This window comes from Pleurodeles waltl, chromosome 10 (genome assembly GCF_031143425.1).
Source record: "Pleurodeles waltl isolate 20211129_DDA chromosome 10, aPleWal1.hap1.20221129, whole genome shotgun sequence".
In the NCBI taxonomy this organism is placed as follows: domain Eukaryota; kingdom Metazoa; phylum Chordata; class Amphibia; order Caudata; family Salamandridae; genus Pleurodeles; species Pleurodeles waltl.
In genome coordinates this window covers 714,497,685-714,518,298 of record NC_090449.1, presented here as the reverse complement: position 1 = coordinate 714,518,298, position 20,614 = coordinate 714,497,685, and the positions used below count along the sequence as shown (strand labels likewise).

Genomic DNA, 20,614 nt, shown 5'->3' with positions numbered 1-20,614 from the left:
GTGCTTAAAAAAGCATATTTTCCTTACTTTTCTTCGTAAGATCACCACTCCAGCACTAAATTCCTACTCCCCAGTGTTCCCCTTAGTCTCCCAAATAAAATGACACCTCACTTATGTGGGTCCCCAAAGCAGAGTCAGTCTAAAGATGTATAAAAGAATATGTCCTTATAAACTTGCTGTGCTATCCCCTCTATCTCTACAAGTTTTGGGCCTTATTCTGTTGCAGGCACCTGGCCCACCCACACAAGTGAGGTATCATTTTTATCGGGAGACTTGGGGGAACGCTGGGTGGAAGGAAATTTGTGGCTCCACTCAGATTCCAGAACTTTCTGTCACCGAAATGTGTGGAAAATGTGTTCTTTTAGACAGAATTTGAGGTTTGCAAAGGATTCTGGGTTACAGAACCTGGTCAGAGCCCCGCAAGTCACCCCATCTTGGATTCCCCTAGGTCTCTAGGTTTACAAAATGCACAGGTTTGGTAGGTTTCCCTAGGTGCCGGCTGAGCTAGAGGCCAAAATCTACAGGTAGGCACTGTTTTCAATGAAAAAATGTGATGTGTCCACGTTGCGTTTTGGGGTTTCTGCTGTCGCGGGCGCTAGGCCTACCCACACAAGTGAGGTATCATTTTTATCGGGAGACGTGGGGGAACGCTGGGTGGAAGGAAATTCGTGGCTCCTCTCAGATTCCAGAACTTTCTGCCACAGAAATGTTAGGAACATGTGTTTATTTAGCCAAATTTTGAGGTTTGCAAAGGATTCTGGGTAACAGAACCTGGTCCGAGCCACACAAGTCACCCCATCTTGGATTCCCCTTGGTCTCTAGTTTTCAGAAATGCACAGGTTTGGTAGGTTTCCCTTGGTGGCGGCTGAGCTACAAGCCAAAATCTACAGGTAGGCACTTTGCAAAAAACACCTCTGTTTTCCTTCACAAATTTGGATGTGTCCACGTTGCGCTTTGGGGCATTTCCTGTCACGGGCGCTAGGCCTACGCACACAAGTGAGGTATCATTTTTTTGTCGGGAGATGTGGGGCAACGCTGGGTGGAAGGAAATTCGAGGCTCCTCTCAGATTCCAGAACTTTCTGCCACAGAAATGTGAGGAACATGTGTTTTTTTAGCCAAATTTTGAGGTTTGCAAAGGATTCTGGGTAACAGAACCTGGTCCGAGCCACACAAGTCACCCCATCTTGGATTCCCCTAGGTCTCTAGTTTTCAGAAATGCACAGGTTTGGTAGGTTTCCCTAGGTGGCGGCTGAGCTACAAGCCAAAATCTGCAGGTAGGCACTTTGCAAAAAACACCTCTGTTTTCCTTCACAAATTTGGATGTGTCCACGTTGCGCTTTGGGGCGTTTCCTGTCGCGGGCGCTAGGCCTACCCACACAAGTGAGGTATCATTTTTATCGGGAGACGTGGGGGAACGCTGAGTGGAAGGAAATTTGTGGCTCCTCTCAGATTCCAGAACTTTCTGCCACAGAAATGTGAGGAACATGTGTTTTTTTTAGACAAATTTTGAGATTTGCATAGGATTCTGGGTAACAGAACCTGGTCCGAGCCACACAAGTTACCCCATCTTGGATTCCCCTAGGTCTCTAGTTTTCAGAAATGCACAGGTTTGGTAGGTTTCCCTAGGTGGCGGCTGAGCTACAGGCCAAAATCTACAGGTAGGCACTTTGCAAAAAACACCTCTGTTTTCCTTCACAAATTTGGATGTGTCCACGTTGCGCTTTGGGGCGTTTCCTGTCGCGGGCGCTAGGCCTACCCACACAAGTGAGGTATCATTTTTATCGGGAGACGTGGGGGAACGCTGAGTGGAAGGAAATTTGTGGCTCCTCTCAGATTCCAGAACTTTCTGCCACAGAAATGTGAGGAACATGTGTATTTTTAGCCAAATTTTGAGATTTGCATAGGATTCTGGGTAACAGAACCTGGTCCGAGCCACACAAGTCACCCCACCTTGGATTCCCCTAGGTCTCTAGTTTTCAGAAATGCACAGGTTTGGTAGGTTTCCCTAGGTGGCGGCTGAGCTAGAGGTCAAAATCTACAGGTAGGCACTTTGCTAAAAACAGCTCTGTTTTCTGTGATGTGTCCACGTTGTGTTTTGGGGCATATCCCGTTGTGGGCCCTAGGCCTACCCACACAAGTGAGGTATCATTTTTATCGGGAGACTTGGGGGAACATAGAATAGCAAAACAAGTGTTATTGCCCCTTGTCTTTCTCTACATTTTTTCCTTCCAAATGGAAGACAGTGTGTAAAAAAGACATCTATTTGAGAAATGCCCTGTAATTCACATGCTAATATGGGCACCCCGGAATTCAGAGATGTGCAAATAACCACTGCTTCTCAACACCTTATCTTGTGCCCATTTTGGAAATACAAAGGTTTTCTTGATAGCTATTTTTTACTCTTTATATTTCAGCAAATGAATTGCTGTATACCCGGCATAGATTGAAAACCCACTGCAGGGTGCAGGTCATTTATTGGCTCTGGGTACCTAGAGTTCTTTATGAACCTATAAGCCCTATATATGCCCGCAACCAGAAGAGTCCAGCAGACGTAACGGTATATTGCTTTCGAAAATCTGACATTGCTGGAAAAAGTTACAGAGTAAGACGTAGAGTAAAATTGATGTTTTTTTCACCTCCATTTCAATATTTTTCTTTTTCAGTTGTTATTTTCCGTAGGAAACCCTTGTAGGATCTACACAAATTACCCCTTGCTGAATTCAGATTTTTGTCTACTTTTCAAAAATGTTGCGGTTTCTGGGATCCAGCGTTGGTTTCATGCCCATTTCTGTCACTGACTGGAAGGAGGCTGAAAGCACAAAAAATCGTAAAAATGGGGTATGTCCCAGTAAAATGCCAAAATTGTGTTGAAAAATTGGGTTTTCTGATTCAAGTCTGCCTGTTCCTGAAAGCTGGGAAGCTGGTGATTTTATCACCGCAAACCCTTTGTTGATGCCCTTTTCAGGGAAAAAACCACAAGCCTTCTTCTGCAGCCCATTTTTCCAATTTTTTTGAAAAAAACTAAATTTTCACTGTTTTTTGGCTAATTTCTTGGCCTCCTTCTGGGGAACCCACAAAGTCTGGGTACCTCTAGAATCCCTAGGATGTTGGAAAAAAAGGACGCAAATTTGGCGTGGGTAGCTTATGTGAACAAAAAGTTATGAGGGCCTAAGCGCGAACTGCTCCAAATATCCAAAAAAAGGCTCGGCACAGGAGGGGGAAAAGGCCTGGCAGCGAAGGGTTTAATACACTCAGAATCATGTATGTATAACAAACACACACAAATATGCATTGCCAGTGAATTACTTCATATTAAAATCACATATTTCTCTTCTACCAACATTATATATGGTCAGCGGAACAAACCAAAAACTTTCATGACTCCTAAATTCACAGTCTTACTTGTACGGTTTGAACACATAGTGGGCACACCTTTTTGCAACATTATGCAGTAGGTGGAGAAGTTAATTTAACAATAAAAACTTTATGTATAGCACTTTTCAGGTTTTAAACGTTAACCGTTTATTAGTAGATGTATTAGAAGCCTACCGCCAACCTACCATCTGTACACTCTTTTCCAGTTCCTGAGGGATTGCAAACGTAGATGAAGGGGCTTGAGTTAATGGCCATGCCCCCGCCTAAAGAAAAGAAAATGTTTACATTGCAGGCAAGTGAAATAATAAACAGCAAGAGATATCTGATCAAAAAATACCCCTCAGAGGGAAGATAATTCATGACCCCTATTAAAACACATTCTCACATTTCTAAACCTATAGAACAGTTTCTACTAGCAATGTGATGGTTTTAAACATTAGTAACAAGAGGTTCTGTATGAGTGAGGCTGTGTGAAGTGTTTCTGACAGGTGTTGTTAAGAGTTGTTGTTATGGCTACATATCAAACAACGACATGACTAGCAAATACATCTCTGTTAAAGCAACTCTACTGCAGATAATGAAAGGCAGATATGACAAATGAACAGGGTTTCAACACATGTACATTTTGAAAACCCACGTTTCTAACACGTCCTTTTGTGTCAAACCCTGTTTCTTCTACTGTTACAATAGTGCAGGAAAAAAATGAATCTATCAGCAATGAAAAATATTTATCTTTTTACCTGTAAGACATATATTTGGAAACTAATTCCAAGATCTATCGTCGTGTCCTGTTTTTTCATAAAGGTGTTAAATTTATTATTGAGGTCAGTGCTAACACTCATGTCGGTATACATTCGATGAAGCTTGCTTGTGAACTCGTAGCCACATGCTTGCTGTGAATAAATATAAGACGAGGTTTTAAGAATTTACATATTCAATACAGTAAAAATATAACAAAGCACAATTCGGTGTGGCCTCTTTCAAAATACAATTAAAGGCCCACTTATTCAATTATTCCTTGAAAATTAAATAGTGTCTCAAAGAATAATGTGTTTAGCTCTCCAGCGTGCACTGGTGCCCTAAAATAGAAACAATCGAATGCAATACTTTATATGCGTATTAAGTAAAACAGCTAAACATTTTTATTATTTAAAATATTAATCTCCTATTTTTTCTAGTGTAGAATATTCTTTTAAGGACAGCCTATCCAAATAATTGGGTTGCTCTTGTAGAAAGTGTTACAGTGTCAACATGTCACCACTTTGTCAACCATGCAAAAGAAAAAATGGGTTATTTAGACGAATAAAACAAAACTATCAAGCAACTAGTTGGTCAATATTTGGAATAGTTAATCTTGTACACTCAGAATCATGTATGTATAACAAACACGCACACAAATATGCTAAAATAGTTAAAGAATTCCGCCAAATAATAGTCAGACAGTGCAAATGTCGAATCGAATCGAATGTAATACCCTAGTAGAGGCTAGATCGACCTCCTAGAGTACTCCACTTTGTGTTCTGCTCCTAATCAAATATATCTGTTCCTAACTTCTAATACCATATATAAAGATCTGTCGACACTATTGGCATTTGTGAATCTGTGTGAATAAAATACTCAGGGGATAACAATAGTTATGTTAGACGTGGCAGAAGAAAAACATTTTGTTTTTTTTAATAGCTTTGGGCCATTTAAGGAATCGTGGCAAAACGTTCCAGCTTGAAAAACATGCACAGATAAATCACTTCAATTAGATTTCTTTAACGTTTCATGCAGATTGGTCAAGGATTAAGTTCTAGCCGAGACCAACAACTTGAAATTCCAATATCACTTTCAAATGAAAGGTTCAGTAAAAGCTTCAGAAAGTTACGCTGCACAGATCACCATCAAACAAATCTTGCTAGCAGAGGCCACCGTGATCTGCTGGATCAAGTCATTTATGGAAATATTCAGAAAATGGAGAACTTTAAAGTTTGAATATAAACTCGGTAATCCGATTGCCTGTTCAGGATCACTGTGATCTACAATTACTGACCCAGGAGAGAAGTAAGACAGGTACATGACAACCTGACTTGAAAACTCCATGCACACCAGTCATAATCAAGAATGCTCATTATTTGGGAGCCATATGCAGTGTGTTATCCTACTTGAAACAACAGTGTTCTAAATTGGATTTAAAGGGGGAGGGGCTGTCTAACAGAGGTGTGGACAAAGAGGTGTAACTAGTAAAAGAGGTGTTAAGTAGGAATCCTTCCCAATTAGCGTGTCCTCTTATGAACTAAGATCCCGCGATTCACGCGGCGTGCAAACTGGCAATTTGGTTGCTTCTCTCATTTTCTGTTATTACATCCAGACATACCGCACAGTAACTAACATACGTAAAACAAGCCTGACCTATTAGATTTGCAACTCTAGTTAGCATATCACACTAAATGAGCAAGAACGATGATGTTGTGAAAAATTAGAATAGAAAATGCTCCAATTCTGAAAAATAGGATCCTGAATTTAACTTTTTACTAAACCCAATCCTTCTGGTACGTGCCTTCGGAGTCTTCCCTCCACGAGAGATGCAGCAGGCAACTATTGCTTTTTTTATTGACTGTTTGGTGTGTGTGTTGAATCATTTTTCTTTTACATGTTTATGAAAATCTCTAACTGCATACAGCAAGTCATCCCCCTTCACATTTAACACTGTCTTTTCATTATTTCTGCATGCACTTCCTTACCCCTCTCTCTCACTCCTTGCTCTACATTCCCTCCCTTGTAAACACAGCATACACAGCATTTATGCTGCCTCTGGCGCTGTCAATATTTCAACATTTTTCCACAATTGGTACATATGTGACCACTGCTCTCTGAGCGCTACAGAGACCAGAATGATTGGATTAGCATGCAGTTTGAATAACTTTGGGAAACAATGACAGGCACTGTGAGAAACTCACACTGCCTTTAGCCTCAACTCTACAGCTTTTGATTGCGCCCAGCCATGAAAACCCACTCAGCCTAACCTGACCCGACCCATGTACATAGAGATAACTAAGTTCGAAGTAAGTAAGAGAGTCATAAAAAAACTAGAGAAATACATTTGGTCTGGCATCTCCGACCCGGACCTCGCATAGTACTGGCTGGGCAACGCATCCTTGACGTGGGACCGTGCAACGCACCACAACCAGGATTTAAGGTACTCTTCTTCAGCAGGCCTAACAGAGGCCCTGCAGCCGGTTTGCCCTCAAGCACGGTTAGCCTGAACTTATGACATTTTACTGGTCCAGCGCGAACAGATATCCACAGTTGGCCCTTTGTGCTTCTTAGCACTATTTTCACTGAAATCTTTAAACTTGCATGTCTCTGGTTCTACTGATTGGATGTTTGTTGTTTTTTGTTGTTTTTTGTTGACATTATAATTTTCTCTACGTTTCTAATTTGGTGTGGGATTCTTCTTGTGTGGTGTTTTCACGTTATTACTGTTTGAAATGCTGTGTAAATACTTTACACATTGCCTCTAGGTTAAGCCTGACTGCTCTGTGTCGAGCGACAGGTTAATTTGGGATTTGCTTGTGACTTCACCTGGACAAGGATCGTGGTTGCTGCTCGAGCAGGGTTTCACCCCCCTGAACCAGTAACCCAATTTCTTACACTGACCTAAACTAAAACAACAAACACATATACAGTGAAGTGGCTTTTGTCTTCATTCAAAACATTTTCTTTACCCAGATAGTCACCTCCCAATAGGTGTTTGAATGGGTCAAATAATTTTGGAGCCCCCTGCTAGAGTTAATTCTCATTGTAAATACACACAAGCGCGTACATCCAAATAACACACTTTCACTGAAAAATGTTAATTTAGGTTAAGATTGTCTATAGTAAGATGAGTCACCAACATTAGAACAAAAACCTATAAAGGTTGTCTTAAAAATGTCTACTAATAAGACAATTATTATGGTTAAGATCCAAAATCTTAACACCAGGAAAATGTCACAATATAATTAAACATGGTTAGGATTTCAGCCAAGGGACTGGACATAAGTAGAAGGAAATCTATTTAAGAGTGTGAATTTTGCTGATATTAATGAATATTGTTTACCCTGTGATGCAAAGAGCTGTTACTTGATTCTGTGGGTTCGGGTTAGCAATACGTTAAGTTGGAGTAGTATGTCTCCTTTTGTGGTTCATACCGTGGATAGCAAAGGAGCAGCACACATAGCCCAACCATGTCTAAACCAGAAGGGTACAAAGCCATGTAGCTTTCCACCTCAGAGTGCCCACTGAAAGGTTAAATGACAGCCAAGAGAGTTCTTCCCCATAAAGGCAGCACACTGTGGATTGAAGAATCTTCTAGTCTCAGGTTCTGTGTGTTTTTGTAAGTTCCATATCCTATTTTTTGCCCCTTACCCTCTTTCCAAATTTTAAAAAGTCATACATGGCAAAAGACTCTTGACTATCTCTACATTGTACATAACACACGTTACACTAAGCCATCTCAACCTTTCAGCTCACCCCACCCAAAGCTATCTTCTCTGCTAATCTCCCCTCTGCAACGCAGGATAAAAAGCCTTCAGAAATCATCATTGTGAAAGTTGATAAAAAATAAAAATAAAAAAGGCAATATGGAACAGAACAGAAGAAAATCTACTGATGTGTGCATTTTTGCTAATATTTTCATGAAGCAAGGGTGATTACATTCTCCCATGAGTAAGAAATGTTTTCTTACCATCTCAGAAAGTAGATATGATTTAAAAAGAAAGAAGTGGTTTCTAGGAAGGAACTCCAAAGTGGCTCCTCCAAATTACTACTGCAACATCCACCTAGACCAGAATTTCAATGGAAGTGCTGTACAATATGGAAAGTTTCAATCATTCCGCCAGTTTCCCGCATTGAGGCCAACAGAATCTGTCTCAGGGACAGCATTTTGAACTTGCCCAGCTGAATGAGTGGGTTCAGAAGCAAAGGTCTAGGATGGGCCTTCGTCCAACTTGGAGTTCAATAAGTATAGGTGTTAAATCCTGTATCCCCTTCCTCCAAGGACACCATTTATATGGCCCTCCTGTTCAGAAGGGAGTGAGACTCTGCCTTCAAGATCAAGGCCTGTGATGGAGAGCACATCCTGATGTAAGGAGGGGTGTCTGGAAGGGTAGACAGGACCCTTGCACTTAAGCTGATTTGCCCAGAGATCCGTTATGATGGTCTCCCAACTGGTGGAGAAATTGAATACTATTCCTCACTCCCACCACCTGAAGCTGGTGATATAAAAGAGAATGTCAAAGAGGTTCTGGGTCAGCAGAGCTAGAGGAAAATGTGGGAACTGGAGATGCTGTTGTTGTTGAGTCTCTTGCCCTGCCTGGAAAGATGAGATACATCTTTTGGAATGTTGGGATTAGCTGCGAGGGCTACCACTGATGTGACTGCTGAGCCCTGGAGCATCCCGCAATTTATTTTGCCCAGAGCGTGCCATTAAGAGATAATTTTTTTAATCACTCCAGGGTAGAACCTGCTTTCTCTTCAAAGAAGTATTTGCAGCAAAACGGCAAGTCCATTATAGTTGCTTGGACATCTTATAATTAGCCTGTGGCGCACATCCAAGAGTGGCAGCGCAGAGAAAGTGCTGTGGCCCTGGATCAATCCACGATGTCTGCAGAATCTAAGCCACACTTCAAGTTTGTTTTGCGGTGTCTATTGCTTCACCAATTATATCTGAAAACAGTTTTTTCCTTGTGGATGGTAAGAGTGATGATCGTCATGTTCACCAGTTTCTATACAGTATGGGTGTACCCGCCAAAAGGGCACATAGGCATTAGCAGAAGAGTTTGGTTGCCACAAAAGACTATAGAGTCAAGCAAGCATTTTAGACTTACCCTGGGAGGGCCAAAGGAAGGGCTTCAGGGTTCGGACATTCCATAGAGGGATGGGAAGACATAAACTATGGATGAAAAGGTGCAGGTCTGCCCCATCTGGCAATTTGGCTGTGGGCTGATGGACTCAAAATGGGTTTCACCCATGCAGCCAACACCTGCTTCAAAAGCGCTTCATTTAACAGCTGCAGAAGTTCTGAGGCTGCAGAGGAGAGGTTGCAAGATGCGAATCAAAGCTTTTGATATTTTCTTTAGTGGTGATCAATGACAATTGCAAAGCCTCGGCTGGTCTTGCTACTCACAAAGTGAAACAACAGACTACCTCTGCAGGAGACTAGGGGAGTATGCGATGTCCTTGCCTAAAGATGTGTCAGGTATTGTCCTTTTCACTTGAGGCTTGCACGTCTGCCACCACTGGATCTAAGTATGGTGCCAGTAAAGGTGCCAAAGTAATTGGATTTGGTGCCTTTGTAGGCACTGACTTCCTTCCAGTCTCGTGCCTGGAACCTATTCATAAGGTGAGGAATCTGAGGAAAAAATAATTCACGTGAAAAGATCCACCAAGCTACAGCCCAAACTAAATAAGTAAAAGTTTCACCCAGTATTATAATCAATCCATGCATCGTCATCAAGACCGGGAAAGTCAACAGACGTTAGTCAGGGTGCACCTCAAATTCTACACTTAATTTGCTTGGAGGCAGGAGATTGTAAAATTAATCTGTAAACCATGAATGAGGTGGCTCACAGTTCGCAGCTCAGAAGCATACTGTAGTATATCACTGGCTTGGAAAGGATAAAGCACAGCGGAAAGTATGCCTTTCCACAATGTTTGTTTCTCTTCGCTAGGGGTGGGCGAAAAATTCTGCTCCACTGGTGGTGACTGCGGAGTTTTGCCCACTCCGCGTTCTGCTTGGAGCGCGGAGTTCCAGTAAAACTTCGCCAACCGCTGTGTAGCAGAGTTTTTTTCTTGTGCGCTGCTTGCCAACGTTAAGTTGGCGAGCGCAAGTGAGAATTTGCGTCTAGGAACGCAATTTTCGAGCGCGAAAACGCCTCCTGGCAAGATTTCTCAACATGGGCAGTCGCCGCAGGTTGCCATTGTTCAGGAAGAGAAAGCTGCCACTTGAGTACAAAATCTACTCAAGCAGCAGAAAGAAGCAGCACCCTCTGGTGCGCCGCATGGTGCCGTTCATGTTCATTTTACAGCGCAGACCAAGCTTCTGGTGCTAAAATCAGCGCGAGCAGCGCAACATGGCCGAATTCCACCGCACGCAAAACTTTGCATAATCTTGTGGTGTTTTATGTAACTCAGTGGAAAAAAAACTCCACGAGTTCCGCCCACCCTTGCCCTTAACTCTGCACAACTGGCATGGGAAGAACTCCAAATTCCCCTACTTGTTAATTAAAACCAGACTAAAGCACAATTTAAACACTCAAGTGAATTTTGTTTAGTTGATTCTGTGCATGTAAGTCGGAGTTGTCATCACAGATTTCTTGCTGTGCTTCACTTCATTTGCAGCAAAGACAACATTCTTGGTGATGTCGAGGGATGTTGTATGCATGTCTTGAAAATTATTTAGAAGTGTCCAACCGATGTGATTAAAACAGAGAAGGAAAATAATAATGTGAGAACTAAATGTTTCTTTTCCATTAACACAAAAGTACACATTATCTAAATGCCGTTATAACAAAGGCATTTTGGCATTCAATGTTGCTTCGGATTTTCAAGGCCCGGTAAACAGTTTAATATCTGTTTGCAAATGTGTCACTCAAAAGTCTTTCCAAACAATTAACTAGAGGGGGCTCCATGCAGACCAGGGACACAACGCAACCACTGCACTAATTGAAATGGTAACAGTTTCTTCAATATAACTCCTCTTATCTACCTAGCTACATAACCGATTATCCTGCGAAAGCAAAGAAGAGTGAAATGAAAACTCTCTGGTAAGAAATATCTTTAAAGACAACCATCCCTAAACTCCACATTTTGGCATTATAATTCTTTTCCCATCAGGAAAAAATGCTACATGAGGCTGATGATTTCTCAATGCAACAGCCCTTTATGAGACATCAGAATCTTTCATGTATTTGGATGAGTACTTCTTCTCAGAAATGAGTGATCCAAAGATTCTCTATTCTGATTACCGTTAAGTCACCATTCAAACATGGTGGTGACAAGGGGCTTTTGCTTGGGGCGGTCGTCGGGGGTTAGACGTACACTTGAAAGGGAGCTAAATGCTCTGGAGAAAGACATACACGAAGGGGAGTTGGGACAGGGGAGAACTGCGCAGGAGAAGGAGGATTACAGTCGAGCCCGCAGGGACTAGGGGAGGAATGGGTGAAGTGGGTGGACCTACTGTACGCTTCCCCCCTGGCTAGAGTTAAGACCGGAAAGTCGATCTCCAGTGCATACCCAATATACCGCGGAACTAGGCAGGGCTGCCCCCTATCACCGATGTTGTTTGCCCTGGCAATTGAGCCCCTGGCGGCACAGTTGCGGCGAGAAGGAGTGGGCAAGGGAATTATCTGGGGTCCGGCTGAGCATATCGTTTCTCTATATGCCGACGATATACTCCTTTACCTGAGGGACGGGGCGGGAGGTGTCGGGTGGGCGCTGGGGATTCTGGAGGAATTCGGGAGTCTATCTGGACTCAGACTTAACAGGAGAAAAACATTTGTATTCCCTGTTCTGGCAGGCTGCGCTCGTCCGGACTCGTGCCCTGCGGACGTAAACTGGGCCCCGCGGACTTTTAAATATTTGGGCATACAAATATTTCACGAACTGAGCGATCTTAGGGACGGCAATCTCGGCAGGACACTTAGATCCCTGCGCACCTCGGTGGAGTTCTGGAGGTCATTGAAACTATCAATAATGGCCAGAGTGGCGCTCTCCAAAATGGTCATGCTGCCACGCCTACTCTATTACTTTGCGAACCTGCCAGTGCAGGTCCCTCCTACATGGTTCCGAGAGTTAAATGCACTGCTTAGAGAGTTGATATGGGATGTGGGTCGCAGGAGAACGGCGCTAACAACCGTCTGTAGACCGGCGCGTCTGGGGGGACTGGGTGCCCCTGACTTCGAGGCGTATTATTTGGCATCTCAGCTCCAATGGGTGGCCGGCTGGATGGCGGGCAGGGGACAGCTAGACTTGGCAACAGCGCAAGGAACAACATACACAGCTCGTATAGCGGCAAATATGGCGGGTAGGAAGGTCGCCCTCATAGGTGACAGCATAATGTGTAACGTGGCGTTGAAATGCTGGAAGCGTTGCGTGAAAAGGACCGGGGTCGGGCCGCCATACTCTCCTGCTTTACCACTGGAGGTAGTCGCCCTAGAACTACGGGGGCGTGAGCGAGGGGGGCTAGGATTGGGGCCATGGGTGGGAGCGGGGCTGGGGGCAGTGGGAGAACTATTCAAGGAGGGGTTGCTGAAGAGCTTCGATGACTTAGTAGTAGGAGGGGTACCGCAAGGTCAATTCCTATTCTTCAGGAAGCTGATGCACACCCTAAAAGAGCACTGGAGTACAATTAATGCAGAACCCACAATCCATGGGGTGCTGCACCTCTTGTTGACGGCAGGAGAGGAACCTCACATGATCACAAAAATATACCGTGCCCAAATAGAGTCAGCTGTGGACCCCCTGCACTCCCTAAGAGAAAAATGGGAGAAGACAGCCGGGCGAGACCTGTCCGAGTCGGAATGGGCCAGGGCTCTAGCTTATCCTAGAACAATTTCACGCAACACGAGGCTCAGATATATTCAATACAATTACTTACACAGAACTTACCTCACCCCACATCGGTTGCACCGCATATATGGGGGGGCTCCCAAGGTATGCCCCAGATGTGAGGACGGGGAAGCTGACTTTGACCACATGATGTGGGTATGCCCGAGAATCCAGGTGGGTTGGTTCGAGATGATGGCTACCCTCACGAAGTTATTCGGCTTGGAGCTCCGGCCAACCCCTGATTTGTGCCTACTGGGTCTTCGAACCGGGATCAGGTGGGGCAAGGTTGGGAATCGTTTCCTTGACCTGTCTCTGGCTCTATTTAAAAGACTGATCACGAAGGGATGGAAGTCCCCAACCCACCCATCACTAACAGAATGGAGGAACGATGTCACAAGGTGGTCCAGGGCAGAGCTTCAGGTCCTTAGGGCTGAGGAGGCGAGGGGGGTCCTTCAGACCCCAATCGCGGCGGAGTGGGAAAACCTAGTGTCTAACTGGGAAGACTTAACAAAGAGTCCGATGGAGCCTGAGGGAGTGGGATGAGCTAATGGACACGGTCAGAAGATCCCAACATAGAGGAAGTTCACTGTAACTAAGACTGAATGACTACTAAGAATCAGTTTGATCCGGATGCGGTATGAGTGTGAGGGGGAGAGCGGGATGGTATAATAAAAAGGATAAGGGAGGGTAATGACGGAACGCAGGGCAATAAAACACGACAAGCAATACCCGGGCAAGCTATCTCCCTTTTTAGTAATTCAGCAATTAAACAGTTCCTCCCACATAGGCCTAAAAGTTCATATACAGTTTGAAGTTGAGTTAAGTCTGTTAACAGGTCACAGAATACAACAGTAACGTAGGATAATGAAAATGTGAATGCCATTATAAAGTTTCAATTGGGCGAAGAAATAACTGTTGATAAGTTAAGTAAATGCATGGTAAAGGTTAACCAAATGCGTAACGTACTGCATGGACCGCAAAGCCCGGAAATGGTATAATTAGCAGAAATGTATAATCACGACAATACGTTACTGTAAGAAGAATTACACTTGTAAAAACAGCAAGTAGTTGATAACAATAAAAACAAATTAAAAAAAAAAAAAGTCACCATTCAAACATTAGGATGTACTAAACAAAAATCTGCTGAATAAATGATTCCTAAATAAATTGCTCTAAAGGAATGTCTGTTTAAAGTAACCCAGGCATGAGACCTGTCTGGAAAATCTTTTTATCAGCAATATTACTCCAGCGTCAGCTGAAACTCTACCTCAGGACATGACAATACTGATGTCTAAGGGGCCAGCCAAAGGGCTGGTATCAGTTTATGAAAAATGGCTCGGCCCCAGCGAAGCATACAGAGAGAGCAACAACAGTCCAAAAACAGCACATACCATGTTTGTATACTTTGCAATCTTATAAACCACAGCACTAAATCCTCAGGTGCGGAGAGCGAGCACTGAGAAAAGCTGCGGGAAGATCATTTGTTTACCAGAAATATTGTTACTATAGCCAAGAACATTTTTTTTTTTCTGATGGATAAATCTTACCGGAGGTTCCTCACCTTATGAATGATTCCCAAAAAAGATACCTCCCTAGGAAGTGGGATGAAGCAGTACTGTTTAACCAAGTAAGTCATGCAACACTATTCTGGAAAAGTTTCCATCACTGTTTGCCTGAGACATGAGGCAGTAGTGCTTGGGAAAAGTATACAAAAACCTGATCACATAGATCGCCTTTGATGTGAGCAACTGAATACCCAAGGAGAGTGCTGTGAAGGCTGCCAAGCTCTAGTGGAATGGACACAAATGCCCTCCTGAGGATCGCTCTTAGCAGATGACTTGCGGATCAAGATACAGAGGATGATCAAATGCAAAATGGTGCAAATGGTCAGTCTTGACTTCTTAGCAGGCCTAGCAAAATTTTATTACACCTCTGTAATCTTGTGAATTTCCAGTATTTCACAGTATGCTTGTTATGTGAAATTCCAGAAATAGTACCATTATATGCTGGGTCACATAAACAAAGGCAACTCACACAAAGATTCAATCGCAGAAGCAGGCAATGACCAGAAAGCAAGTTATCGCTGTTTGCAAGGCTTGCGTTTTTTCTCCTACATTTGTTTAGCCTGAAATGTGTCTTCTCATCCATGTCACACTAAATATAGAGCAAAATGCTGGTTTTCCATTTCACGTCATTTGAAAAAATTTCTGACATTTTGTGTGATTACACAAAAATAAACTACGCAAAATTTGCATCCCCTTTTTCTTAGCTTTGGCAAAGCACAGAATGAACTGATCATCCACTCTGTCCTGATGAGTACAGGCGAAGTAGTAGGACACCAGTGGTCTGGGGTGCAGCCCACGCAAACGTTCGTCCTTCTTGGTTGGATGTGGAAATATAAAGAAAGATGGAAAGATAATACAAGGGGCTTATGCAATACAAAAAACAATTTGGCTAAGAAAATGTAAAGTAATATTTGCATTTTTTGCTAATGCACACCCCATTGTAATTCATATATTCATTTATTTCACTGCACAGTTATCATTTATATACGCATGCTGCTTTTAGTATTATTTGCACATGTAGATCGTATAACATCGCTTCATTATAGTTTGACAGTTCAACAATAATTGATACGTGCAATCACATGATTATAATGTCTTAAGTGAAGGTGCAACAAGATAAATATGTAAAGTTTTGCATTCAACATAATTCAATGTGAGCAGTGCGCTTTTCAAAATAATGAGTAAAGTTTATTTAAGCTGAGCACACGCAAGTAAAAGTCAGAGAGGAAATATCTGACTGTAAGACAACCTTGTCCTTATCAGTTTGCTCCGAGATTGACAACCTTCTTCACAGTAGCAGTTCTATTGTTCAACTAAGGTATGCAGGTGAGTGTCAGCCTTAAAAAGGTCGCTCGATCCTTTTGGTGCTAAAATATCTTGGCTAGCGGTAAGAAGAGAGGGATTAAAGAATACAGATTTACTCAATCTTTCAGTCGAGGGAATTCCGAATATGTTTAGGTTTTGCAATTCTTTTTAATATTATGTTTTGTTAATCATTTTCATTGCCACTGGTTGGTTCATTTTTTTATTTAGAACCGTACACATTATTTACACTAGGATACGATGATGATTTCAATTGTGCATTTCTGAGAGCATTTATGCAGGGTGAAAAGAGATTCAGGAACCTACTAACAATAAATAAACCTGAGAATTCTCACTGGCCTGACTGTTACATAGAATGCATCATCCTCATGTAATAATTACGGGGTTTGTGGGCTACGTTCCAGCAGATTTCCTGTCGCTAGTTGGACTACATTCTACCAGGCTTCCAGTCACTGGTTTGTGAGTGATCATCAAGCATGCACTTTCACCAGATGATGTCGAAAACCTAGTTTCCAGGATGTATTTTACATGGTACAAAAACCATAGCAGATGGTAAGGTACGAAAGACCAACTTGTCCAGATACAAATCTGTGATAGTGGGCACATTCAGAGGACTTTGATTTTTTTCCAACCACATGTTACGACGTTATTGCAACCATCAAAACTGTCTTCAGGGTAAAAAGCCCAACTAGGAAGAGAGTCAATACAAGATTCAAATCCCACTTAGGAACGATAAACAGAGTGGGAGGAAAACAAGTAAAGTAAACATTTTAGAAAATGCACCGTCAGTAGTGCCCTAAACAAGGAAGTGTCATCTGAAGTCAAACAAAACGCAGACAGGGCTGCCAGCCACATAGACTTAACTGTAGCAACAGCTATACCATGCTGTGCAAATAATGCATATCCCAGGACATCAGAAAGGCAAGGTTTAAAGGGGCTGAGGCCTTCCCGCTCACACAGCTGAAGAAACGTGTTCCACTGATCTTTGAAGATGTACTTGGTATCAGGTTCTTCCAAGATTCTAAGCGCAGCACGATTTTCCTTCATCTTCTGCAGTACTTTTGACAGAATACAGCAGAGACACGTACAGCAGGCCCAGAGTACAGTTGAACCTGAATTAATTTGCCAGGGAACCATTCAGAGTAAAGTGTATTGCACAAAATATAGGAAATTATTTTTTTAGGCCATCCTGCACAGATCTTGCAAAGCAATCTGCAAAGCTGTAACTTTTGTATCAGACAATGGACCTAGAAACTCTGGTCTCATCCTTTTCAACATTGGGATTTTATTCAACAAAGATGAAGAATTTAGCACCAGGATTCCAAACAACCCCAGGAATCGATCCCCTCGTCCTCTAAGAAAAAGAGCACTTCTTTTTATGGCACACTCTGTGCTTGTTAAGTGAAGATATTTTTTTTCTCCAGAAATTGTTCCCTTACAGGAGACTTATTCGTGGGTGAACAAAATCATTTAGGAGTCTTGCTATGGGCCTTAGCCAGAAACAACCTGGCACACTGTTACCCTGTGACCTTTGGGTGTATGGGGGCACCAGAATCGGAAGTTGCAGCATCTTACTTCAATCTGGGATACCTCATGTAGTTGTCATGCAAATCTAAATGAACATCTTCTTGTGGCATATGCAACAAAGTTTGACACCTGAAAGTTTTAGAGGTGACAACTGAACTAGTTGCTTTTTAAATGCTGATAAATTTCACTGATGAGACTCAGAAAGCGAGATCTGGAGCTGGACTAACGAGTGAGGAAAAATAGCAACTGGGGCACACGTGCCAATTGGCACCTAAAATATTGTGTCATATTTAGAGGTGTAGTTGTGGCTAAACCTTCAGGGAAACACTTGGCTGCACTGAAGTGCTATTGCTGGGGAAAAGCTATTATAGACCAGTAAGATGCCTGGCGAAATAATTCATAAGTTGAGGAATCTGTGGGAAGAAGTGACAGTCATGTGAGAAACTGGGTCATTGGTTTAGGGGAGTAAACACCCTTCTCAAGCAAAAACCACAATCTCTGTCAGGGTGAACCACAAAAGTCACTAAATTAACTTATGCCTAACACTCAGTTAGCTCGAGACAAAAACATTCAGACTTAACTTAGAGGCACTGTTTTAAGTATTTATGCAGCACACACAAACACAGTAATAAAGTGAACACACAATACTACAAAGCCCACACCAATTTATTACAAAAACAAAGTATAACATTTAGTAAATGGAATGAGACCAAAATGACAACAATCCAATTATGAGAACCGGACATATGCAATCTCAAAGATTAGGTAAGTACAGTGCCCAGCAGCACAAAGTGCGACTGGCAGTTACCTGGCCGTGCTAGACCAGGGAAAAGTTACAAGTTCAGGCTGACTGCGATGGAGCACAAGCCGGATACTGGGACCATGATGATCCAGCCGAAAAAAAATCCCCTTCTGAAAAGTCTGGCTCAAAAATTCCACTTTGCAGTGGAGAAAGATGCAGCTAGGAGTAGTAAGAGCATCGCAGATGGTCATCTCTGTAGCACTAAGACGGTCATTGGTGTAGCGTGAAGATCCGCTTGGGCATTGTGGACAGTTGTTGCTGGAACTTTGAGTTAGCAGTCACCACATGCTATCAATGCTGTAGCACAAAGTGCAGTTCTAACACTGCCAGTTGGCGGTCACTGTAGCACAAAGAGTCATGTTTACCAGAGCTATGCATTGACAGATATCGTGGGTGCCAAGATCTCAGTATGAACGGACAAGTTCACAGTTGCAAAGAATCCAAAACTTCACGATTTCTCCTTTTCTGCACAGGAGGTGCTCAACCAATACCAGCCAAGAGTCCAGGATCTGGGAGGCACTTCTTGAGGATCAGGCAGTCACTCCAGCAGAGCTCAGAAACATCCAGTTGTAGGAGATAAGCTGGGCAGTTCCAGGGAGGGCTCTAAAGCTTGCTGTGTCCCTTTAGCTCGGAACATGGGGTTAGCCAACTGATCGTTGGACTCACTCTGGTGGATCTGGGTTGGAGGAAATTGTCCTCTTTCCTTCTAGCAGCCAAGGTAGACCTTTAGGAGCAGCAGGGTATTCCTCTGAGTACAAGGTGGTCCTTCTGAAATGATTCACAGGTCGAATGTACTGAAAAGTTGGGCTAAGGGTCCAATATTTATACCTGGTGCCAGCTTTTGAAGTGGGAGTAACTTCTAGGTCTTTCTGCCGTCTGGTTCAGAAAAGTTTCCCCTTCCCTTGCTGCAAGAGACCTGGGGTGACAAAAGCCTGGTGTCAAATTCCTTGTGAGTGTGCGGAGGCAGCTTCATTGAAATGAAAGTGGGGTGGAGAGCAGCTCCGCCCCTTTGATCCTGGCATGGTCCATCCTGCCAACATCCTAGTCCCACTTTGTCTCACTGTCTGGGAGGAATACACAATGACCAACTGCACCTAGTCATGTGACCTAGGACACAAGCTGCATACACTAAGTGGTTAGGACAAGAAAATGCAAACATTCTAAAAGCAGCTTTCTCAGAATTGTGACTTAAACACCGACTTCACCATTAAAGAGGATTTAAAATTACAATTGATTAGAGACCAAACATGACATGTTTACAGGATCCCAAACAAAAGTTACCTCTTCTTAAATGTATTGAGGTAACCGATATTACCTCACGTGGTGAGGTAGCCTTTCAGTAATGAAAACTAATTTAGACGTTTTTCACTACTAGGACATGTAAAACTTAAACGTACAAGTCTTACTTTTAAATACACTGCATCATGCTCTAAGGGTTGGTTAGGGCCTACCTTAGGGGTGCAATGGCAGTTCTCAGAAAGGTTTGAAGAGCTATTTAAGTGGGTGGCACAATCAGTGCTGAAGATCCACCAGAAGCATTTCTTTAACATGCCCTCGTCCCATGTAGTACCACTCCAGTACGTACTTGTAAGTAAAGTGAATGTGCCAATTGGGTGTAAGCCAATTTTACTGTGTTTATAGAAGAGAGCTCAAGCACTTTAGCATTGGTAACAGAGTCCTAAGGCCAAAAAAAACAAATTTCAGCATACAGGAGGGGAGAAGGCTAAAGATTTGGGGAAAGACCACACCAAAGGCTGACAGGTCCAACAAGAACTTCAATTTCGTTATAAGATATGAGTCAGAATTTTAGAATATTGGAGAAACATGACATGGGAGAAAGAGAAAAAGAAAGCATCCCCAACCCGGTTATTTTGTAGCAGTTTAACTTAAAATGTGAAAACAGCAAAGTAGTGATGCCACAGAATGTAATGTCTAATTTGTCTCTGATTGCGCTGTGTTACACATAATGCGCATTTATTTGCCACATAAGTTCAGGTATGTTTCATCAAAATTTTGTCAACCGTGCCATACATTTTGGTCCTCTATATCTTCATAATTGTAGAGGCGCCCTCATTATAACACAAAATGTTGAAATAAAAAAATGCCAAGAACAACAGTTAATGGAAACATTGCTTATGTATGTGGTCCAGGTAGTCATGGTCTCCTTAGAGATCTGTTCTGTGATTAGAATTTAAAAATGCTATGGAGCAAGTCGGCGATGCAGTGAGATTTAGCAACTGCTGTAGCTCAGAAGAGTGCACAACAGATGTTTGATGATTATAATATCATTCACAATGATCAACATAACCTGTAAATAGTTTCCAGACTGGTTTCATAAGAGCCTATTTACACCAAATAAGTGTCTGCAGAATGTTCTGTGTAGAGAATGTCCCTCAGACCCAGCACAGTACTGTAGACGTGGGATTCACTATTTCAAATCTCCCAGCT

The 20,614-nt window shown here is 42.7% G+C and overlaps 1 protein-coding gene across 2 annotated transcripts in view; it reads right to left on the bottom strand.

The window, feature by feature from the left end:
• Positions 1–20,614, bottom strand: part of CUL2 (cullin 2) — a 454,610-nt gene that overhangs the window by 94,666 nt on the left and 339,330 nt on the right. For both annotated transcript variants that reach the window (XM_069211221.1, XM_069211220.1), the window contains exons 15-16: positions 4,117–4,269; positions 3,562–3,639 (exon numbers count right to left, since the gene is read on the bottom strand). In XM_069211221.1, coding sequence (XP_069067322.1) covers positions 3,562–3,639; positions 4,117–4,269 — 231 coding nt within the window. The remainder of the gene's footprint in view (positions 1–3,561; positions 3,640–4,116; positions 4,270–20,614) is intronic.